Source organism: Polistes canadensis, unplaced genomic scaffold, assembly GCF_001313835.1.
Source record: "Polistes canadensis isolate GaletaPanama2010 unplaced genomic scaffold, ASM131383v1 scaffold_43, whole genome shotgun sequence".
In the NCBI taxonomy this organism is placed as follows: Eukaryota; Metazoa; Arthropoda; class Insecta; order Hymenoptera; family Vespidae; genus Polistes; species Polistes canadensis.
Window position 1 is genome coordinate 897015 of NW_014569590.1, and position 24845 is coordinate 921859.

General features: G+C 38.0%; 2 protein-coding genes across 5 annotated transcripts in view; one reads left to right on the top strand and one right to left on the bottom strand.

The window, feature by feature from the left end:
- Nucleotides 1–3029, top strand: part of LOC106784988 (transcription factor GAGA-like) — a 7057-nt gene extending 4028 nt beyond the window's left edge. The window contains exons 4-5 of the mRNA XM_014745062.1: nt 1478–1923; nt 2063–3029. Of these exons, the coding sequence (XP_014600548.1) occupies nt 1478–1923; nt 2063–2266 (650 nt within the window). The 3' untranslated portion in view covers nt 2267–3029. The remainder of the gene's footprint in view (nt 1–1477; nt 1924–2062) is intronic.
- On the bottom strand, nt 2573–22248 carry LOC106784985 (neither inactivation nor afterpotential protein C). Of its 4 annotated transcripts, none has more exons than XM_014745058.1 (24): nt 22055–22246; nt 16423–16747; nt 16140–16321; nt 13803–13907; nt 11204–11595; nt 10238–10328; nt 10057–10152; nt 9787–9972; nt 9520–9708; nt 9255–9454; nt 8515–8855; nt 8219–8429; nt 7993–8134; nt 7378–7839; nt 6967–7256; nt 6585–6844; nt 6433–6510; nt 6161–6339; nt 5828–6045; nt 5236–5339; nt 4318–4547; nt 4032–4243; nt 3862–3958; nt 2573–3753 (listed from the first exon to the last, which is right to left on the bottom strand). In XM_014745058.1, the coding sequence occupies exons 2-24, from the start codon at nt 16724–16726 to the stop codon at nt 3424–3426; spliced, it is 4899 nt and encodes a 1632-aa protein (XP_014600544.1). In that variant the 5' UTR covers nt 16727–16747; nt 22055–22246; the 3' UTR covers nt 2573–3423. The 4 variants fall into 4 exon arrangements, 3 of the variants coding, with proteins under 3 accessions (XP_014600544.1, XP_014600545.1, XP_014600546.1); XM_014745059.1 differs by lacking the exon at nt 22055–22246 and adding an exon at nt 16953–17342; XM_014745060.1 differs by lacking the exon at nt 5236–5339 and having other exon boundaries at nt 4318–4450.
- Nucleotides 22249–24845: the final 2597 nt, after the last annotated feature.

Genomic DNA, 24845 nt, shown 5'->3' on the forward strand with positions numbered 1-24845 from the left:
TTTTTTTTTTTTTTTTTATTTTTTTTTTTTTTTATTTTTACTAATATTTTCTCTATAAGATCCGCGTACCCGCATACGAAGAGTCGTTTATAGTTTCCTATCGTGCGGCCACGTTACACACGACATTCCTTCTTCTTTGATCTATTTATTTATACGGTGTTCCACGCAATCGTAAGTAAGCACTAACGCTGTAGACAGCGCACGATATAAAAGCTCCTCGGTTTAGTTCGATGGACACGCGAAGAAGATGATGCATCGCGAAACGAGAGTACACGAATACGGGAGAGAGTATTATTATGCCGGGCTGCGAAACAAACAACACATCGATGCAAGGTCCGCACGCACGCACGCACGCATGCACGCAGAGCTACGCATGCACGCACGCACGCACGCACGCACGTACACACGGCTAAATTGTAGTTGAGATATAGACAAAAAGAGAAAGAAGGAGAGAGAAACTACTACTATTACTATTACTATTACTATTACTACTATTAATATTATTACTATTACTACTATTACTATACGACACGAGACGCGCGCGAGCGTGCAAGCGAATAAGCAAATAAGCAAGCGTGTTGTGTGGGTAGTGTTGCTGCGTTATATGTTATTAAGATGAGAAAACGCGTGCGTGAATCGTGTCGCCCACGTGCGACGTGTTATCGGCGGCTATTTTAACCGTGTATTATACTTAAATACAAGGAAACACACACACAAAAGTATAAGTAAAATAAAAAAAAAAAAATAATAAAAAGTCAAAATAAAAATCTTAGCTCTTAAGATGAGAAAACCTAGTAATTTAAGATATATGCTTGTAGTATATTTAAAAAAAAGAGAAAAAAAAAAAAAAGAAAAAGATTAAAAAAAAAAAAGAAAATAAAGAAGCGGAAAAAGCGCGTGCGCTTTTACAGCGCTCTAACTATTAGGGTATTATAAATACATCTATTCACGAGTGGTCCGTTCGTTGGTTCGTTCTTTCCTTCCTTCCTTCCTTCCTTACTTCCTTCCTTCCTTACTTTTTTATTTCGTTTCAATTTACACGATGACATTGATCATATTTTCCTCCTATTCCTTTTCTTTTCCTTGGATTTTCTCAGCAGATTATTCGTTTTATTTTATATAATATATAGATTATATGAAATTGTGGATGCTATAGTACGGACGAATCATTGAACGTACCGATCGTTATTTAAAGCGATATTATTGTAGACAAGACACACGATTGGTCGCAAATAAACCTATTTTACATTTTTAGCGGTTTACTTCTTCTCCAAAAGATATTTCCGTTCCTTTATAATCGTATCCTAATACAAATATGTATTATTCATTGATTCCGAAAGGATGAAACGCCTAGTTAGATTTGGACGAACGCTATCAAGGACGAGGAGGAGGAGGAGGAGGAGGAGGAGGAGTGAGTTACAGGGTGGGAATAAATCTAAGATTTATGATTTCAATCGTCTACGGCGATTAATTATAGGGTCTTCGAAGCGGGCAGTGACGATAATTGCGGAAGCACAGGAAAAATCGAGTTTTCGAGTATCTGAACTAATTCCCGAGGAGAAGAATCCAAATTGGAAAACTTCGAAGGATGGAAAGGATGAATCCTGTATCTCGGATGTACAAAATCGAAGAGAAGGAGGAGGAGGAGGAGAGTCAGGAATCCTCAAGTTGGAGTTGTCTTCTTCTAAGAAACTATTGACAACAGAAACTACAACAGATTCCTTATCGTTGGAACAAGTTGCCGGAGGATCCCGTCCGAGTGGTTCGGATTTTTCTGAGGAAACAGTCAAAGGAGGTTCCGTTTATCTACCATTTCCCTGTCCCTTTTGCGATCGTGCCTACACCAGTTGGGGATTTCGAAGAAGACATATCAAAGCTGTTCATACTATTTCACCATCCCTTAATTGCAAGTGGTGTCCACAGGTTCGTTCGTTATCGTTCCTTGCGCTAAGAAAAAAAAAAAAATAAAAAAAAAGAAATAATTGAAACAAATTTAGCAACGTTATCGAGATCAAATTCGATTATCATAATACTCATATGATTCTTCCTATATTTCCATTAGGTTTTACCAACGCATACCGCTTGGAAACAGCACGTCATATACGCGCACAACCTGTCCGCGAACGACGCCCATAATGGTCTATTGATCTTGGAAGAAGCTCACATGGTCTTGCAGATAGTACGACCAACAAGATTGGATACCCTGGTGAACATTATCAAGCAAAGTTCCCAACAAAATGATCATTCGCAGGTCGACAAAGATTAATACTTTTCTTTCATGGATTCTAACGATTTCTATCGATATGATCCAAAAGTTGGAAGAGTAGAGAAGTTTTTTTTTTTTTTCTTTTTCTTTAAAAAAAGATGTCCAAGTAAATTTTCAATTTACTCTTTACCCTCGCTCCTTCTCATAATTCCCGTGTTCATCACACGTGTCAACTTAATTGTCCAAGTATATAAGTTGTTTTTATTTTTATACACGATTTATATATTCGGATAAAAAATTATTTCGTTTGTCGTTGTATGTGTGGGATAGGAACGAAATAATTTTTAAGAAGGGCTTATGACATTACTTTTTCTTTTTTCAATATCATTCATTTATTTTTAATTAATTTTCTTTTTTGTGTTCGTATATAATAATCGTACATTATTCGAATCTTATTGTTGCTTATAATTCGTTGCAAGCGATAATACTTATGTAATCGATAAGATTAATCATAGTTCATATAAATGATTATTCGATAAAATTGATCATGGAATTGCGCTCGAATGGAGGACATTATGAAGTGCGCTTTCTTCGTGGCTTCGTACAATCAGTTCCGTTAAACAAATCAAAGTTTGCGTGTATCGGTAAGATTATTTCGGAGGTCGTAGAAGATAAGGACAAATACGATTCTTTAAGTTACGTGAACGAGGGGGAGGCAGGTGATTGGTGATGTGGAAACGAACCGTGCTAGATACACAATGACGTGTTATATCAATCATTAGTATTTCTCTTATGAATGAAAACTAATGAATAATTCGAAAACTCGTTAGAAATATGTTCTCTTTGTATCCTATACTTCAATTAATTTGCTGCAATTTGGAACATATTTAGGTATTGAAGAAAAGAGAGAGAGAGAGAGAGAAAGAGGGATACGTTCTTTTGAAGAAATTAAATAATTAAATAAGTTACTTGTACGTCGGACAGATACTCTGCACGAAATCTATGTGAACAGTAGTAGCTCGTTCTCAAAGATATACGATAGAACTACGACATTGAAAAAAAATATTCTGATTGTCGGTTTATCAAAAAGTTTCGATTAATTATAAATATCTGAGTAGAAGAATAGATTCTAAGTGATTAACTATTTGCTCTGTTTTTATTTTACCTCTCTCTTTCTTTCTGTCTTTCTTTCTTTTTTTTTCAAATTTTTGTCGAATTTAGAGTTCAGAGACGTAGCCTTCGACGACAATTCCAGGAGCAAGTTCTGTGGTGATACTTTCAGAAACGTCGCCAGTATTGTTGCTGCGATCCCCACCAGCAGACCATGCACCTTCTCTACCATACTTTTCCGACATTCTGATCATTTCGTTGGGACTCCATTCGGAGGAATCTCTCCGGCTTCCGCTGCTTCTGTAAACGACATTGGACTCGTATTGATCCTCGTGGCTGATTGGACGTCCGTAAGGTGATGCGGAAGGAACGTAACTGTCATAAATGGCATTACGTTTCATCGAGGCACGTTGATGAGGAGTTTTTCTCAGCATGGCCTGTAACAAATTAACAATTATCATCTTATAGACAAATAACTTTGTGTATTAACCCTCGCGTTTTATCTTCTTCCTTTTTTTTCTTTTTTTCTTTTTCTTTTCACTCACCTGAAAGTTAAATGGTGGTTGATCGTCCCCGCCACCGCTGCCGTCGTCGTTGTTGTTTCTACGACCCAACATTTGTAACTCTTGTATAGGATTAGGACTGAAAAGTATAGATACAAAACATTAGCATCGATTATCTAAACGAAATACGAATAATAAAGTTACGAACGAACCGATTGCTGGGTAGGACATTACTGGTATTTCGATTAACTTTGTCTTCGAATTCCCAATCGTTACCGGTATCTAAATTATTTCGGGTTCGAGTTTCCGAATTGTGATGAACATCGTAGTTACGTATCGGGGCTGGTGATACTCGGCCGTATGGAATTGGAGGAGGGGGTGCATGTTTCTTAGAACGTACCGACCCCGTATTCTCGTAATTATTCTACAAAATGAAAATCCAAAGTTTGATGAAATAAATAATCATTATGAATGTTATCAATGAAAGATCGAACTTACTGAGCGAGGATTATGAGCGTTAGAAGATCCAATAGGACTACGATCGATCGCGGCTTGGTGTAATCCGGTGTTGCTGATTTTCGGCCGGGTTGTTGAATCTTCCGGTGGACATCGGACCGGGATATTCGGGTCTCTGGAAAACGGAGTGTTGATCAGACTCTGTCCCCCGCTGCCCGATGGGCGTTGTTGCACCACGCGATGTGGTGAATTCGTCGTTTGAACCTCGACGTCTGAAAAATGCATAGAGATTGATGATCGAGAATGATTTCTCTCTCTTCGAGCGAGATGACTGCTGCTATTTGTTCTTTCTTCTGTTATTTCTTTCTTTCTTTCTTTCTTTATTATTATTATTATTATTATTATTAGTATTATTGTTATTATTATTATTATTATTTATATCTTTTTAGATGCACGAAGATTTTTCTAACAATAAGTGATCTAATGGTAAACCGGAAGAAGATATTATGCGATCGTTGTACAAATATTTCCAACCTTCTAGCGAGACGAAGAAAACGCGAGATCGATCGAATTTATATATTGTTAAATAGAATTAATGAAAATTAATATTATAGTAGAAATAGCTGTTCGTGTTCTTTCTCTCTCTCTCTCTCTCTATCTTTCTTTCTTTCTTTCTCTCTTTCTCTAATTATATCGGATAATCGATAACGATTGTACGAATGATTGACAAACGAGAATCTGTTTTCGACGTTTTTAGCGAATTAGAAGCTTACTCAATTGTTGACATTATTTTGTTAAGTGCTTGGCCTGCTTTTTTACTGTTATATTCTTCACTTAATCTTCACGTAGTATTCATTGTGCGTGAACGAAGTGCGAATAGCAGTTGGAATAGCATCGTGGATCGTCCCCCAAGCATTTTACCGCGCGGCCCGGAAGATGGTATCGAAAAACGATAGGCACCTCTGGTACGAGAGTTGACGATGTTGCTGCATGCCACCGTTTGTCTCCTTAATGGGGCGTCCCAGGGCTCGTGCTCGTCGTCAGAAGCCGATGACGACATCGATCTGCAGAACGTATTTCTCAGTTGACGTCAAAGCTCAGAGACCCGGCGGGCGGGGGGTGCTTTAGACGATCACATATCTTCGATAGAGACATACGTCATACAACGCAACGTAGAAGATTCTTTTTTTTTTCTTTTCTTTTTTCTTTTTTTTTTTTTTTTTTTTATACGCGTTAATAAAGATCAGAGAAGAGACTAGGATAAGACACAGAGACACAGATACGGACGCACACATTACACATTTAATAACGGAGGGCTACGGGCGTAAAAAGGCAAGCGTGAGAAAGAAAATTGGAGCGTGTCGTTTACCAATTGCAAGCAAAAATATTCGTGTCATATGAAGCTCTAACATATTTGATTGAATTTTAGTTTTTATTTTAATATCATTGTACACATTGTATCATCCGACACGACAATTTTTGCTTGCAAAGGGAAGACTCTAGAGTGTGGATGGAGGGAAAAAGCAGAATAATAATATACTTATAAACTCACCCAGTTTTCTTGTTCTTTTTCCCCGTAGGATTGCTCATGTAACTCGTATCGAAGTATGGCATTTCGCGATAAATGTCGAAGGGTAACTTGTGAACTTGGGGTGGTTTGGTCTGGCCTAAGTATGCGGATGCTTTGATGCCCGGGTCGATTTTATCTAACGGTATGCGTTCATTCGTCGCTTCTAGCGTCACCGCTATCGCTTGATTGAACAAATGAACCTTCAAAATAAAATCAAGTGTTCAAAATTATTATGAACGGTGGAGCGGGGGGGGGCGAGCGGGCGTGGGGGTTTGAAGCGAATGAAAAATTTGATTATGATCGATTGTGACTCACTTGTTGCGAAAAATGCACGAGGTCTTGAAAGCGGGCTGCACGGTAATGTAGGAGGACTTGAAATATGGTCTTCGATCTCCATTTGCTGCTGTAGAATTTGATGAAGTCCTTCGTCTCCTGATCCATTTCCCCCTTCAGCAACGGAGCAGTTTCCTTCCTCGCAACATGACCCCTGTACGCTGTTCCAGGATTGTCAGATATTTTTCATTCGACAAATTTCTCTCTCTCTCTCTCTCTTTTTTTTTCTTTCGTTTCTTGTCTCTTCTTCTTACCTTTTTGTATCATCAATGCTGCATCCTCTTGAGACAACTCTGTCGACGGTTCCTTTTTCTTTATCGACGCTTTCTTCACTGAAACAATACCCGTTAGAGTCGGCCGAGAAAAAATTATCTTAATAATATTATTCGCCGTATCTTTTACCTACCAATTTGTTTCTTCAGATTAACTACCTTGGTCGCGATATTTTTCCGCGCCAAAAATGATCTCATCATGCATTGAACTTTGACGATTTTCTTCACTTGGGTCTCGTACAATCGCGACAAATATTCCTCGTTGTAATATTTTAAAAATACTTTAGTTTTACCGATTATCCATCCTTCCATTTTTAATCTCACTAATAGCAATCGACAATTGTCCTTGGTCATTTCTACGTTCTCGTCGAAGTCGAATGCCAAAAATTTGTATCTGCGTTAAGGAACGTCACATCGTTATCTTGTTCAATTTAAAAAGACAAAAAGAAAACAAAAAAGAATAGAAGAAAGATAATAAACAAAAAAAGAAAAAAAAAGAAGAAACGAAGGATGAACCTTCGAAGGAATTCCTGAAAAGTTATTCTGTAAGGGTAGCCTCGTTGTCTAGCCTTGGCAGTGTCTAATACGGCTAGTGCTCTGATTTGTTGTCTCACTACGTCACGATAGAAACCTTGCGGTGTACCCTCGAGATCGGAACGAATGCATCTGACAAAGTGCATACCACCGCTTCCACCACCCAACGAAAGGCTCTTCAAAATTTCTAAACTTGATGATCGAAATGTTGCCGCGCAGGTTCTCATCTTACGAGTTTGGGAATATTGGCCCTTAGATGCAGTATTGTATTTCTAGATAAAATAGTATTTTAGATACAAAAAAAAAGTAATTTTTTAAATATTTAATTTACACTTATGTGTCACAAAGCGTATTTTCTATTAACATTTAAAAGTTACGATTAGATATTTTTACCCTAAGCTTCGTAGTTTCTTGCATTATAGTTTCCCATTTACTTTTATTCGTTTTCTTTTCTTCCTTTTGCGGTGTATCAACCACTATCGTAAGATTACCAGATTTCGTTAATTTGTTCGTAAACATTTGTTTGACCGTTTCGAACGAGGATAATCTCAAAGTTTCAATCATTTCCGGTGGAACAAAGTCGCGATTTTTTTCAGCGATCTCGCTGGCATCGTAAACGAGTTTTCCGGTATAATGAGCTACGGTAAATTCGTGTGAGCTTATCTGTTTTATGTGAGCCCCTTGTATTCGTTGTCTGATTTTTTCAAATATATATTGAACATCCTGTAATTGTCTAGAAGCATCGTCTATAATGTGAAACAATCCGGTGTCCTTTCCCATCAGTTGATCTATCGCTTCTTTGTTGTCGTAAAAATGTAATTTTTGAATCGTTATATCCTCCTCTTCTTGTTCTTGCTATATAAATTGAAAAATGAGAACCAAAAATCTGGACGATATAAATTTTTGGATATACCTATTGCATTTACACTGTATTACAGTGGATTGATATTTTATGTAAAAATGCGGTTTATCCAAATGTTGTATATCGTAAATTAAAATCATTCTCACCATTTCCCATGCAAATATTCGTTGATTGTAATGACACTGCATTTGTTCGTTGGTCGTGTTAACGAACAATTGTTCGATACGATTTACCGCGAAACATTCGAAACCGAAAAGATCGAGGACACTTATGGAATATTTGTCACCACTGAAACGTAATGAGAAATCAAAACGAATTCGTAGTTAATTGAAAATTAAAAAGATCGATTAAAAAAATTCGAGAGTGTCTTACAAAAGAGTACGGGTAACCGTGAACTTGAGGTTTATCGTGTTAATCAGCCAATCAACTAATCGTTGATAAATCGTATTCGCTAATACATCCCTTGCTTCTCTTGCTTCCTCGCAGGTATGTTTTTTACGAACGGCTGCACCTTTTCTGATCAAGCAATAGTTCATTAAAGCCCATGAAAATTTTTTGGGATCCAAATCGAGCAACTCCGCGACTGAAAATTTGTACGTAAAAATAAACGAATTGTCACAGTTCTCAAATTTGTCGATCTCAAATAAATGAATTATACATTTCGTTACCTCTGTTAGCTGTTTCGTTGCTGTCCATTTCAGCAATGCCATTGTTACCCTCGACAAATCGTATTTCTCCGAGCAACAAAATGGCAGCTAATATTTTCCACAATGTGTCGCAGTATTCCTCCATTTCCATGATCTTCAAATTTTCTTTCATAACTCCAAATCTTGTCACGTTTCCATCGGGATCGTTTCTAACTTTGAAAGATCGTTTCCTTTCGTTACCCTTGTCGCTTATTCGTAGATAACGCATTCTTCTACCACTTGGAAGATTATAGTTTCTTAATTTTCCGGCCGCATCGAGGCCATCGTAAAAATAATAAAATATATGAAAATTCGATTGATTCCTGAAATTGAATAATTAAGTCAATTTAATATTCGATAACTGAAGTTTTATAAATGTTTAGGCTTCTGCAAATCGAACGGGGTTTCTCGACGTTTACTATGAAGCCTGTGAAGTATCAACCCTTTCTACGTTGGAAGTTGGAATGCTAATAGTTAACAGGGACACTATATTGAACAGGCTATATAGCTTTATAGGCTCTTTCCGTCGGAATTATTATTATTTCTAATTGAAAATAATATTATTAAGATGGTTACATAATTTAGATCCTATTTTCAAATTATTCAATGCTTTCGTAACTAGCGACCCATAAAAGGATTGTTCATACAACAATCGGACACCGATTGAAGATTTTGTTTAAAGCTGATTTTATTCGTTTCATTCGAAAATGATTAACACGTACCTGTCACGAGTAGAAACTCGCCATTTTTCCAATTGATAAAGCCAGAATATTGCTCCGGATGCTTTCCCAGAGGAACCATAAGTCGTTTGGATTTGCAACACGCATCTCGTTGAATTTGGATTGAGGGGTGTAGCAGCGTTGCTGAATACATGAATCACTTTCAAAGCACGCAACAATCTCGATCCGGTGTCTTGTAAGCTCTAGATTAATGTAAATGATCAATTTTCATAATAATCGTTGATATTTCGTAAAAAATTATACTCGCCTTTCCGAGGAACATTAGGTGTTCTATGGCATACAACATGTTGGTCGTTTTTCCCGAATTACTTTCACCAGAAAATAAAATGTGTTGGGGTTCCTCGTTATGAAGTACGTCTTGATAAGCGCTATCTGCTACCGAATAAACGTGTGGTGCATTATCCGAACGGGATTTGCATTGATATTTGGTATGATCCTAAATAAAAATCAATGTCAATTAGATTATTAGTGCGTTTCGATATATATATATATATATATTTTTTCTTTTTCTTACTTGCGGTCCATAAATGTCGTGTCTCTCGTTAGGATTGAGTATCAAAAGAACGTCCCCGACAAATGTATGAAAGTGGCCTTGTTGCAATCTTTCCTGCAACTCGTCCAATATTGCATCCTCCGTTAAAATTTCGAGAGCTGCGAGATCCTCCGTGAACATAGCTTCCGGTGGTTTCGTTTGATGTGTCTAATCAAAATAAATTCAAAGTGTTTAGAATATTATTTTTTTCTTTTGGTTTTTTCTTTTCTTTTAATTTCATTAATTTGTTACCTTTAACAAATTTTTACGAACGATCGTTTCCGGTTGTCTACCTTCTTTACCCTTTTCCAAAGCGTCCATAGCCAATGCTTTTATTTCTTGAGTCAGCTATACTCGATTAAAACAAAACGTAAATTATAATCGTCGTTTTAATTGTTTGCAAATTTTTATGGCAAATAAAAAAAGAAACTACCAAATAATCGTTTTCCGGTAATTCCGCTAAAAATGGATGTTCGATGATCTCCGCCATGAACGGTCTGTTGTCAGGATTTTTTTCTAAACATCTGCGAAAATATAATATATAATTTTGGATAAATTTTTAATTACTTGTCATTGTTAATTATTTCTCTCCATTTGTATAATTTCTATAGAGAGAAACAAAAGAAAAAAAAAACATAATGATAACGTTCCGGAAAAATCGGATTCAACGATCACTCTGTAAAAATAAATTGAACAATCGATATTTGTTTCTTCGTAAGACGAGCAACTTCAGCTCAAGTGTTCAATGTGTATACAAAATCTTGTTTACAAATTCTTAGGAGCATGCACTCGTTACAATATTATTCGAACGGCTAATGCATTAGTTTGTTTATACGTTAGTATATATTGTCCCCTGTGATGTTTATAATTTGTTTTTAAATAGTTGACCTATTTACTCTGCTTTCAGTCTGTTTCCGACAGACAAACTGCGAAGACGTGTACTGCGACGAAGCTGAGAATAGTAAACACCTTTTTTTCAAATCGATTCTCAGTTAAGGTAATTAAAATATTTTTAATTTAATTATTACACACACATTTAAACTTATTAATAATTGAATTAACTCCTATATTCCGATGCATTTTTAACGCATAATTTTATCGAACGATTGTTTCTACGTTTTTCTTCAGATTTCTTTTTTTTTAAACATAAAATCAATTCCGTAAATTCGAATATGTATAATACATCCTATACAAGTAAAAAACAGATTTAAATGAACATATTATATTAAATCGTTTGCGTAGTTTATATCATATTTTTAATTCATTTAAAATCTCGGGGTAATTTTTGTTGCAAGAAGATATTTATACAAAATTAATCAAATATCAATCATATTATTCTATTTAACGATTAATATAATTATTAATAGTAAAAAGAAAAAGAAAAATAATCTCAACATACTCTGAAATAAAATCGTTGAAATTTTGCGTCCAATTGGATTGTCTGTAGAGAGTCGGCGGTGGATTACGAACAATTTGGAATAATGCACGAGTGGGATGCATATCTTGAAAGGGTGGTTTACCATCAGCCAATTCGATTGCAGTTATACCAACAGCCCAAACATCGGCACGACTTCCGTATCCGCTATCAGAACCAGCAGCCTTACTGGTAACCATTTCCGGTGCCATCCAATTCGGCGAACCAATGCAAGTATTTCTTTTACCTAATTCTCCTTTAATCATTTTCGATAATCCAAAATCAATTAGCCTTATTTCGCCCTCTTTCGTCAATAATATGTTGCTGCCACGTACGTCACGATGAATAATATTGTTTTCGTGTAGGTGTATCAATGCCTGAAAAATTGATTAATAGTAATTAGGTAGGATAACGAATAAGAATAAGAATAAGAAGAAGAAAAAGGAGTAGGATGAAGGGGGTGGGTTCGGGGGTTGGGGAAGAGAATGTACGCGGTATCTTTGGCGCCTCTCGAGAATCCTCTTTATAGATTTACTGCAAATTGAACGATCTATAATTTGCGGCCTGCCGTCTCTCTGGCTGCGTAACAAGCGATGCCAGTTAAAATAAGAGAGAAAGAGAGAGAGAGAGAGAGAGAGAGAGAGGATTGTGAAGTTGGCATGCGCATGAAATCATTAATACTAGACTCCATCGGTTTGATTTCGTATTAGTTTCAAGGAAAATCATCTAATTATGTGTTCGGTTAATCATTTTCTTTTTTCTTGCAAGCATTATTATTATTATTATTATTATTATTTATATAGATTTTTATTTCTATATATTATGTATATTTTATATAAGAAACAAAACTATACAATGATCGATTAGAAAAATACGATAAGATTATTTTTCAAATAATAACGAGGTAATAACAACGTTCGAAAGATGATACGTGTAATAAATAAAACATGTTTTATAACGTTACGTCGCGTCGTACTTTGGTGGAGAGGATAAGAGGGGGGGAAATCGTTCTTTTACGCGATGGACAGAGAATGTAAATGTAAAAAATTTCTTTCGCGTTTTCATAGAGGAATCGAGGAGTAAAAGGGTTAAGCTTTTTCGCGGCCATTTGTTTCACGTGTAATTTGCCGGTATTAAACGTCAGCGTGGTCTGATTTACCGTACGAGCGACGAGCGTGCTCGAATCGCTACCGTGCCAAGAAATATTCGCGAGATGGAAACTAAAGAGAGAGAAAGAGAGAGAAAGACCTCCCAAATACCGCATCCGTTGCGCTTCCGAGTTTGACGGAAAAACGTTTGGACGTTTAACGTACGCGAGTAATATATTGCGAGTTAGTTATACTAAATAAAAATAAATTCTTACAATTAGTATACCGTTCGCGTTAGTTAAAAAAAAAAAAAAAAAAAGTAGGAAACGATTGGAGAGGTAAGACAAGGACCACACATTGAGCGTAAAACGATTCCAAACGGAAATAGGCGTTTAAATGTGGCGTGCCACTCGTCCGTGTATCCTGCGACCTTACGTTTTTCCAAGCTTATTCGTCATTTTTATCGTTACTTTTATTTTGTTACTTTTTCTTTTCTCTCTTTTTCATATACGTTTCCTGCGCAAAGTATGACTTTAAAGGGCCGTTTGTACGTACGTATGAACCTTAAACGATCTACCTCAGTTGTTAATTATACGTCATAAGATCGTGTCATTGTAAATCCTTGCCCTCGGATCTCTTGGTTTCTATTCGGTTGTTACGTTAAATGATAGTTTCGAATGTTCCTTAGATCTTAATCCTTGTATTTCAATACTCAATACTTACTTTTCTATTCCTTATTTATTCGATTCATGATATTATTTTTGTTTCGATCTTTTTCGAATCAAATTTCCAGTAATTTTTCTTCCCTTCAATTTTTATTTATGAATGAAAGCAACCATAATATTTATTATATTTATATCATTGCAATTATATTTCTCTATAATAGAAATAATAATTGATCTGTATTATAATTAATTGTTTCTTTTTTTTTTTGTGTATTTTCTTACACGACGTGTTAATTAAAAATCTTCGCAAGTGTTGCCGCACAGTGTTAGTGATCTCGAAGTAATGAACAAAAAAAGAAACGTTTTTATTTTATTTTATTCTTTTGTAGAAAGAAGTGTACGTAAAGATGGAAAGTAAGAGAAGTCAGGAAGGGTTTTCTGTTTACGTCGTTTACCGATCGTAAGAGATTCCGAGAGAGAATTCAAGTTTCTTTTTATTTCGCGATTCAGGTATAGAAAGAAGAAGAATACACGAGCGGATAAAAGAAAGAAAGAAAGAAGGTAGGGAGCCTTTGGTTCGCGAGGTGCTTAATTAGCGAGCTATCTCGGCTGTCTTATTTGCGATTTATGCTCCAAGGTAGTAGACTTTAGCCGATCGACTTTATATCTTTCGCGAAGTTGTCTCACAATAATCAGTTTGCTGAAGAACTTTAAGTCTATCGTTCATTTTCTCTCTTTCTCTCTCTCTCTCTCTCTCTCTCTCTCTCTCTCTCTCTCTCTCTCTCTCTCTCTCTATTTACAGATAATATCGTTTCACTTTGTTCGGCTTACCTTGATTACCTCTTTAAGGATATAAGCGATGTGTTCCTCGCGCATTTTTTTGTTCGAAGCGATGAGACCTCTCACCAAGTCCATTACTGATCCACCTTCGCAAAGCTAAAAAAAAAAGAACAAGAAAAAAATGGAAAGGTAGACAAGGTATGAAGAAATAAATGCAAAATTGTGAAGTAACGTTTAGAATCGAGACACGTACACCGATTACGTACACACGTGTCTACTACGTACACCCACATTTACCACGCATACCATATACACGTTCATCCACGTAATACGTATATACGTAATTTTTAATCTAACGGCATTTAAAGAAATTACAAAAGCAAAATTCAATTCGTAATTCATTTAGATCGTGTCTCTCTATTCGAGAGTCCAAGGTCCCGTGTAACCGTGATTGAAATACCTACGTAATTGCGGAAGTAATTTGGACAAGCTGAGACTATCCACGAGAATTAACGTGTTCTTTTTTTTTTTCTTTTATTTTTTTCTTCTTCTTTTTATAGCGCGTTAATCGTTCTCCACCTCAAACTTCTATCTCATTTCGTTCTCGTTCTTACGTTTTTAACTGATGTTAAATTAAATAAAATAAAAAACAAAAAAAAAAGGATACACTATACAACGATTTTTTGTAATAAAATTTTGAAAAACAGTCCGTAAGAAAATAATTCTTGTTTCTTAATCGAACGAGAGAGAGAAAGAGAGTGTCGACGATTAAACGGAAAATTTTCGTAGCCCTTTTCTCTTTTTTTTTTCTACGTAGAGAAACGTTGAAACGATTCAACCAGTGTTCGTCGTAGTCGTTCGTGCATGCACGCGTAACTTCGTAAAGACTTTGCGTACGATATGATATACAACCGGCGATAAATCCTGTTGAGCGCGTAAACTGCATCATCTCCCTTTTTTTTTTTTTTCTCTACCTTTCTCATTCCTCCCCTATTACTTTCAACCCTTAATCATCTTTCTATTTTTTTTTTTTTCTTTTCTTTTCTTTTCTTTTACTCTTCCTATTGCCACAGGATTTTCCTTTTCTTTTTTTTCTTCTTCTTCTTCTTCTTTATTCTATCACTCGAATGTTTATATCTTTCGTTTACGTATCTAAACTAGAAAGAAAAAGAAGATGAAGAAGTAAATGATGATGATGATGATCATCATCATCATTATCATTATCATTATCATCGTGGTAAAATGGGGGGAAGTAAAATGTTTTCGTTTTTGGATATCGTCGATCGATCAAGAAAGCCCAGCCGCTTTCTTTCTTAACTGACCCGACGAGCATCGTCGCTTTATCCGAGGATAAGTAATCATATTTTTGTTTTCACCGTGGAGGTCCGCCCGTAAATTAGGGCAGCGACATGCCAGGCCTCACCTGCGCACACAAACGAGTTTAATGATTGTTTAATGGCCACGCGTGTCGTAAATAATCCGTGTATTCGACCGTCTCAAATGCTTGAAATTGCCTTCTGCTCTCGAGGCACGGGTATATACTCGCCGAGGCCCTCGCTTCTGGCCTCGTTTCTTTCTTTTCTTCCTCACCTCTCGACCCTCCACCCCTCCCCCTTGTCCCCCTTCCTCCCCTTCCAGCCCCCTTGTCCCCCCTTGTCATCCCTCTCTCTCTTTGCAAGATCCCCTTCTCTTCTTAGAGAGGGTGAAATGAAGAGAAAGAAAATTATTACGCTACAGGAAAAGAGAGAAACGCGTTTCAAATTTTCTTCGCGAAAAAATCATCGATGGTTTAATAACGTCGAACACGTTAGAATTTAAATTTCGAATGCATTCGCATTTGTTAAACGTTTTCTTCTAGGTCTTTAGTAACGTGATACGTTTGGCTAGGTTGACAAGTTCAATCAAAGTTGTTGTTAGTTTTGAACTACGATAAATCTATTATCTTAAGTAAATTTTCTAATCAAAATATAAATCATGTTAGGCTAACGACGAATGGGCGTCCGAAAGAATGGTCTACATTTTGCCAGTTTGTTTGAAAAAAAGAAAACTATCGAAATAATTTGTTTTTGAAAGTGTTGTTCAAAAGCGTTTCGTAAAAATAAAATGTAATAATCGGAACAATTTGATCGGTTTAATTACTGTTCAAACGTTTCTGATTGTCAGTAACGGTTGGTTGGTATTTCTAATTTAAAAACGAAAAGTTCAAAATAAATGTGAATAATACGAGTTAAGATAAAATGCGTTTGTATATGATACGGCTCGATTGTCAGTCGAGTGTTTTTAATTAATGAAATTAGTCGTTTATTCGAAGCTACCATGCAAATGGGTTTTAACGAGGATGCAAATTGTATACGAAGATGAAATAAAAAAGAAGAATTAATGATTCACCTCCATGACGAACCATATCTGATCGTATTCCGTTTTCTTTCCAGATCTTCTACGATAAATCCCATAGAAGTCAGGAAGGTTTGAATGTCCAGCAAAATCTCGCAAAACTCTGTACTCCTCAACGATCAAGGCCTGTGTTTCCGGTGTAAGCTTTTGTATTTTAATCGCAACCTTTTTGTTGCCTGTAATCCAAATTCATAATTATGATTATTAATACAAAAAATTGTGATGATTAACAGGAAAAAAAAAAAAGAGAATGAACGAAAGAACGTGTTCATTTTACCAGCTTGTTGATCGATCGCTTCGTAAACGTCACCGCAAACCCCGGAACCAATAACATCCTTGAGAACATATCTTTTTTCCGGATCTTGTATGCTGTCCAATCGTTGAAGGGTACCCTGGCCACCACCACCACCACCACCACCACCACCGGGTGCACTTTTTTCTCGTATATCAAAATCATCGTCATCGTAATTGTCATTGGGGTCACGGTATTTGCCGGCGCGTCTTCCACCAGCACCACCACCACCGCCACCATCACCACCACCAGCAGATCTTCCTCTTCTGTCGTAATCGTAATCGTCCATTTAAGTAATTTCTTCGTTTCTCTATCAACCGATTAGAAAATGAATGAATAATAATGAATAAATATGAAATTAAATGGAAATGTAGAGTAGGGCTCGGTTGAACGGGGTGGAGGAAGGGGGAGGGGGAGGGGGATGGCCAAATGGTATCGAAATACTAATTCATTGGTATCCGGGGAAAAAAATATGTAAAACATTGGCAAAGAGAGAAGAAAGGTTTCGCGATTACTCGAAGTAGTCGACGACGAAGCGGTTTTCAGAGTGGTGCACGTACTACGGCACTCGATGATTCGTCGATGCGTAGAGAGGACCGTGTCGCATCGGCCGCCCTCGGAGAGGATGACTCTTCGAACGTACTTGGAATATTTTTAAGTGACTTTGTCGTCGCCACCGTCACCGACGACTATGACTATGACTATGACGACGACGACGACGACGACGACAACAACGACGACAACGAAGAAGAAGCTTTTGCTGCGCTTCCATCACAAAGCCGAGTGCTAATTATATTCATTCTCGAGAGTACCGCGTTAACGAGAGGTAATCGCTAATTAGCAGCTTGCCTTCCTCCCGAAAACTTACACGATTTCAACGATACGAAATGAATTCGAAAAACCGATCTGTGTAGTAGTAGTAGTAGTAGTAGTAGGTATATATATCCACGAAATACAGATTATAAACATATCTTTATTTTTTCTTAATTTTTCTTTCTAAATTCAAATTACGGGATAAACATTTACTACGCGATTATTTAATTAATTATCAATCGTAATTGAAAATCTATTGAAAATTAACGTTTATTATTTCAATGTTAATTTGTAATCGGTCGACTCTATTGAATAAGGTAAAATAATTCAACGTTCTATATCGGTTAGTATAGATACTTCAGCGAACGAACGGAGGTCTACAACGACCCATGGTCATGCGGGGTACTTGTGGGGCTACGGAAACATCGTAGGTGGTGGGTACATATCCCATTTATCGGATCTCGAGGATTACGTAAGATTATTTAACGTGTATGCGGATCCACATGCTCATCGATACAACTCTCTCTTTCTCTCTCTCTCTCTCTTATATGCGCTTTTTTTTCTTTTTTATTATACATAGAAGTAACGATAGTTGGATATTACCTTTACGTAATACGATATTTCTTTATCATTTCACAACAAATCATTTTCATTTATTTTATCTATACTTTACACGATCACTTTCTTCTTCTATTTCTTTTTTCTTCTTCTTCTTCTTCTTCTTCTTCTTATTGATTATATTATTTTATCGTTTATCGTTCGAACTATTACGGGGAGACTGTTTTAATCTCGTTTCTTGCGACGTTCCTTCCTTCATCCATTCTTTACCACGCAGTTGATAAGCTTCACCGGCACGAAAAGCTTTCTTTCTCTCTCTCTCTTTCTCTCTCCTTTTCTCTCACACTTTCTCTCTTTAATCGGATCATCGTTCAAAGTCTCGGGAGTCCAGTTTTTCCAAGTCGCGAGTATATTTCGCCAATGTCTTTCTTTCAAAGGGTAGCGGGAAAGAGAAAGAAAAGGTCTCTTTGTTAAGAGAAAACGAGAATTCGAGTAAAAATTGTTGGTCTTGTTGGGAAGATCGATCGTTTCTCTACGAGTCGAAGGGAATAATGAAGTAACACGAAGACTTCTCTCTCTCTCTCTTTTTCTCTCTTCTGTTCTCGTTGATCCATTTAAAAAAAAGCTTCCTATCTCTCTCTTTCTTTGCTCTCATTAGTTTCGCGCGCGAAATCTTTCCCACAAAGCGTAGCTTGGACGGCCTTCTCTCTCTCTTTCTCTCTGTTCCAACCTTCTTCTTACCCTTTTAAAGAGAGCGCGAGTTCTGCTGCGTTCCCCCTCTTGGATGATGCGTTAGCGCGCGACAGAGTGAGAGACAGGGGGGTGGTAAGGGGGCTGGGGACAAGGAGAAAACTCGGATGAGGATGGAAATGAGAGACGAGAACGAGAAGAAAGAAATAATGGAAGGTGGAGGTGGAGGTGGAGGTTGAGGAGGAGGAGGACAAGTCGAGGCGAGTAGCACGAAAAAGTTTTTTCTGAAATCACGGGCCGGCCGAGTCGTCCTTTCCTCCCTCGACTCCACCTTCTCTCTCTCTCTTTCTCATCCTCCTCCTACTCCTTTTGCTTCACCTCCTTCTTGTTCTTCTTCATCTTGTTTTTTCGATATGGCGTGCAGTCGAGCATCAATAATTTAGCGCCCTGTCGTACCAATAAACTCGCGACTCTCTGGACAAAGCGACTAGTAAAAGCTAATGTCTGTGTGTGTGTGGTTGTGTGTTGTGTGAGAGAAAGAGAGAGAGAGAGAGAGAGAGAGAGAGAAAGAGTTGGTCGGTCGATCAACAACGAGCGTGCTTTGCTTTTCTTACGGTCGTTCACATATAGTCACCGCGACGCGTATTTTCTGTTCGCCTTAACCTCTCGCTCGTGTTTTATCCTTCGTTTTCTTTCTCTTTCTTTCTCTTTCTTTCTCTATGTCTCTGTCTCTGTTCGATTACAAGCGACAAGAAGCGGCATTACACGGGACACGCCGCGCCGACAAATCGACGGATTATGCTGGACGAGCGTCGGAGCCACCGCGAATAAATGAATTGGCTAACGATCCTGAATTCTCTACCTACCCACCATCAACCCCCCTTTTCTCGCTTCTTTTTTTTTTCCAACTTCGATGCAACCTCCTCCTCCTCCTCCTCCTCCTCCTTTGCTTTCATTCTCTCTCTTTCTTTTTTTCTTTCTTTTTCTTTAACGGTGCGAACGGAAAGACACGATCGGTCAAGATTTACGCGAATTCGCGATAAACTAACTTTATTAGTAATACACATGCCTCAACATATTAATTTAATTACTTTTATATCTCTTTAGGAGAGAATTTATTTAGATTTATTATATATTTTATATTTTTGTTCGCCTTCAAATTTACGATAATCGTAGGAATACTTTGCTTTATCTCTTTCTAAATGGTACGAATCGGAAGACACGCGAATTCGTGAGAAATTCATTAATTTAATAATAACACACATATTTTCAACATATTAATTATTTACTTTTCTCTCTTCACGAGAGAATTTTTATTTAGATTTATTATATTATATTGAATTTATACGTAGAGATAAAATCGTAGAATATGGGACGATGGTGGTTCGTATTCGAGTAGGGTTTAATTTCCTTATAACGACTGTGGGAAAAGTCGATATCTCGTGAAGCAGAAGGAATGTTGTTAGTCCCGCGAAATCCTTCGGAAGAAGCGAAGACCAGTGCCAGGAAGGTTCAACGAATAAAACAGAAGGGGGTCGGGGGGAAGGGGGTCAATCGTTTTCGGCCCAGTTCCAGCAATTCTTTCAACTTCCCAAAAGGATTCGACTATTTTTATTTCTTTTTATAAACCGATGCGCGTGGACAAAGGAGATATCTATCATCCCTTTATTTTTCGATTCTTGCCAACTTAACGAGACTTTTCGTTTAACTTTCCTTCCTCCCCTTGCTGCCCCACACCCCACTCCTTTGTAATTTCCATCGATACGAGATTTGGAGCAATAGATATAAAGAAATATTTCGAAGTTAGATGAACGGATTGAAAATTTGAGCACGCGCGACAGTAAAGGTGTACGGTAGGGGTGTGTTTTAATGCGATCGAAGTTGCGAGGGGAGGGGGTGGGTGGTGGAGGAAAAATAAAAGTTTCAAGACGTCCTTAGCCGGTGACGAGGAGGAGAATCGAAGGTTTCTTGTCGCCACCATCACCACTATCACCACTACAACCACCATCATCATCACACCACCATCACCACCATCACCATCATCACCAGCACCACCTTGTCCATCTTCTTGTCTTTACTTTGTCAGCCTTTTACAGACGCCCGGAGATCGATCCTTTCGGCAGATAACGCATTCGCATTCGCCACGGAATTCCACAGGACGCGAAGGTGTCGCGCTTTACCTGGTTGCTTTCTCTTCCTCTCTCTTACTTTATCTTTGTGTTTGCAGATCGAAAAATCCGTACCGAGGTTCCTCGATCGTACGTTATTTCCGTCGGAGGGCTTAATCGCTACCGAGAATCTCAGCTCGGTTTCTTCTTCCTCGAAGCTCATGCAACATTTAACTTCTCTTTACGATCGATCTTTCTTTACTTTTTAATCTTTTATTTTCTCTTTCTCTCTCTCTCTCTCTCTCTCTTTCTTTTTCCTTTCTTTATTTCTTTCTTTCTTCCTAACTTTGTTTTATCGTAGACGAATACAACCAACCTCTTTTTCTTTCTTTCTTTCTTTCTTTCTTTCATATTAAGTTCCTTTTTTAGATGAAAAATTTTCACGCGAATCACGGATTTCACCGAGTGGGTCGCGAAGGGGGAAGGGGGAAAGGGCGAAACGATTGAAGAAATACGACCTGGCCCGAAAGAGGAGGAACTTAGTCGTTTGGTAGTTTTTGTTATCCACTTGTTCACGAGCGTCGAGGGAAACGGTCGCGCGTTCGTTCGTACGTACGTACGTACGTACATAAGGTCCTCCTATCTTTCTCTTTTTCTTTATTTCTTTCTTTCTTTCTTTCTTTATATATTTCAAAGATTCGTCGTCGTCGTTTTCCTTTTCGTTCGATTCACCACTCGTCGTCGCACGTCTCTTTTTCTACGCGTCCTCGCAAAATATCGTGGAACACGTGTTCCGGCACCTCGAAGACACGAGTACCGTGAAACACGTAAAGAAGAGAAAAGAGAGAGAGAGAGAGAAAGAGAGAGAAAAAGAGAGAAGACCACAACTCGATCGTCGTATTTCTTCTTCTTCTTCACCTTCTTCTTCTTCTTCTTCTTTTTTTCTTTCTTTCGTATATTTGACACGAGGAAGATTCGGTTAAAGGGTAGTTGATACTTCGAAATGTGTTTGACATTATCTCAATGATATGAAAAAAATATGTATGCAATAAGTAAATTGTATGAAAAATAATATGTGAAATGTGTTTCTCAAGATTTGAGAATGCAATTGCAGGAAGCGAGGGGGGCTGAGGGGGTGGTGGTGGTGATGGTGGTAGTGGATAAAAGCGGTAAGAGGGGGAAACGAGAGTGGTCTCTTAACTGACTCCGGGCAACTCACTTTTAATTAAGACGTCTGGCAAGTCGCGTAAGCAAGTTGCACAAGGAAGGAAGCTAGCAAGCAAGCAACCAACCAAGTCAGTCGCGTAAGCCCTAAGGCGTCCGGTCTAGCAATGAATGATGTTCGTAGACTAGATCTTGACTAGTACGACGAGCTTTCTATTGGTTGTAATGTTTAACTAACTAAGAGTTAACATGTAGGAGGAGAGTTTCCTATAAAGAGAACGTACCACCAACAAGCTCCTCAAACCAACAACAACACCCCAAACAGCAGTAGTAGTAACAGGCAGGCAGGCAGGCAGGCAACAGCAACACCACCACCATAAACAGCGTCCCCAAACACTGCACAGACGAGCAAGCCACCACCAACAGCAGCAGCAGTAGCAGTAGCACACTGTAGTGCAAAGGGGGAAAAGACTGAGGCTCCTTCTTTCTCGCGAGGAAGGAAGGAATGAAGGGTGAGAGGAGGGGGGGGGCGCTTGGCTTCCATGATCCAATAACGCCGACTTAATTAACTAACTGCTAACTCGCAAGCTTGTTAGCTCACATTGATTTCGTTTTCAGCGCATAGTCGTCTTCTCGCGCGTACCCCCCTCGTTCCTCCTTCCCTCCCTCCCTCCCCGTGTCTGCGCATCGTTAACTTTATTATTATTATTATTATTTTATTTTATATGGAAAAAATGTGGATTCGTTTCATTCTATTGAAATTCGTCTCATTTCTTCTTCTTCTTCTTATTCTTATTCTACTTCTTTTGGATAATCTCGTGGCAGCCAGTCGTCAGTCAGTCAGTCAGTGAACAATCAGTTAGTTAATAATCAGTCAGCCGTACGTTTCAAATTTTCCAATCGATTCTAAACGAGACAATAGCGAAAAACTCTGGATAGGTCTGATAAGTAAAAAGGGAGAATTTAGGATTAAGAATTGGATTATAATAAAGAGGGATTTCAAATATTATATCTACTATTGAAGATGATTTCTCATGAAGAATGATGTAATAGTAGTAGTAGTAGTAGTAGTAGTAGTAGTTGTTAGTAATAGGGAGACTTCGAGGGATGTAAGAATGTGCGTTAGAGATGTGCCGGAGCATCGTGCTCGCGCTTCTAATCTTGTTGCTCGGATCGATGCGCCTTGAAAAAGATCTCTGGTGGGTCGCGATAAATTAATGCGCTTTATCGCGGCTTCTTCAGGGTCCTTCTGTACTACTACTACTACTACTACTGACTACTACTACTACTACTACGAGGACGAGGACGAGGACGACAACGGTAGTCAAAGGGATGCCGCTTGTTGCGAACTCGCGAGTTCAGATTAATGCGGATATGCGTCTACGTATCTCGGTTCGTTCGTTCGTTCGTTCTTGCGACAAACTTTTTTTCTTTCCTCACTTCTGCCCCCTTCCCCGTCCAATGATTTTCATCGAATCTTCTTCTTCTTCTTCTAACCGCATCCGTTTGAGAATTATCATCCAGTAGCTTTAGATTACGATCCTAAATTCGGCATCTTCATGTCGCACCTCTATTCGAAAGGATAAAACACCTATTTACGAATAAAGTATCGGATAAATAGAGAAACTATGTGAAGAAATTAAGAAAAGAAACCGACGACGACGACGACTGGCTGACATTGTCATTAGACAGTTTTTTTTTATTTTAATCGAACTGTGATTTAGATTAGAATCAAGAAATCAACAACGGTTACTACCTACTATTACTTGTCGTCTTTTGCGGCGAGATTTACGTAAAAACAAGTTGAATAGTTGTCGTCGTCGTTGTAGTCGTAGTCGTCGTGAAGTTCTCATCGGAAAACGGAAACTTGTCATCTCCGAGAAAGCCAAAAGAATCGTGGGAGGTTAATCATCGTGGAGGTACGACAAAGCGTTTGATTTTTCCCGAGGATCATCGATAGAAAGATAAAGGAAGAAAGAAATAGAGGTGGGGATTGAAACGCGAATGTTTCCTCTCTCTCTCTCTTTCTCTTGGTACTCTCCTCCCCCTTTCTCCTTCTCTCTCTCTCTCGTTCGTTTATTCTCTCATACAAAATCAATAAGCTCTTCCTCGTTCACCCGTTCGTTCGTTCGTTCATTCGAGCGAACGAACGAACCTCTTCTCTTCTCTTCTCTTCTCCTCTCTTCTCTCTTTCACCCTTTTTATCTCTCCCCCTCCCCCCAAACCGACTTCTTCTCTTTCTTTCTCTTGGTGTTTGTATTCGTCGTTGCCGTTGAGAAGTGCGCTGAGATGTCGCAAGACGAATCGTCGTCGATCGAACGATAAAGCTTGTACTGGTCACACTTCGTATTATTGGCGGCTAGAATCAAAGGACTAGGTGCATCTTAGCTGAGCTGAGCTAAACCAACCCAAGTCTTGAGTCTTGAGTCCAGTTGCACGTATATATATATATATATGCGAACCTTTTCCTACGCGGATAAACATTCTACGGGCGTAACTCTTGTTCTCAACAAAAACCATCTGAACCGATCTCGACTCGTCGTCATCGTAGTCGTCGTGGTTTTTTTCTTTTCTTTGCCATCACCACCTCCCCCGTCCTCCCTTATTCTTTTTTCTTTTTATTATCCTTCTTTCTTCTTCTTTTTCTTCACCTTTTCTTTACTCTTTGACGACAGGTATTGGGAAATGAAGATGACGCGACCAAGAAGACAACAACGACGACTACGAATACGAATACGACGAGTATGAGTTTGTACTTTCGTATCTTTTTTTTTTTTTTCCTTTTTCCTTGTTTCTTGTTCTTTTTATTATTAGCTTTTTTTTCGCAAGGGAATAAAAAGGATTGGCACAGATTTTTGTTAAAGCTGACTCGCGAGTTAATCTATTGGTCGATCAATAATAAAGAACCACCTCTATGCTCTGCGGCATAGGTTTGCATCAACGGAAGAAATTAGAGCATTGAAAAAAAAGGCTTCAATTATATAGGATTAACTAATTTGGAAAAGGGATTTGTTGTTACTTAAAAAATCATTAACGAGTTTATTTTACTTTTTCTTGTTTTTTTTTTTTTTTTTT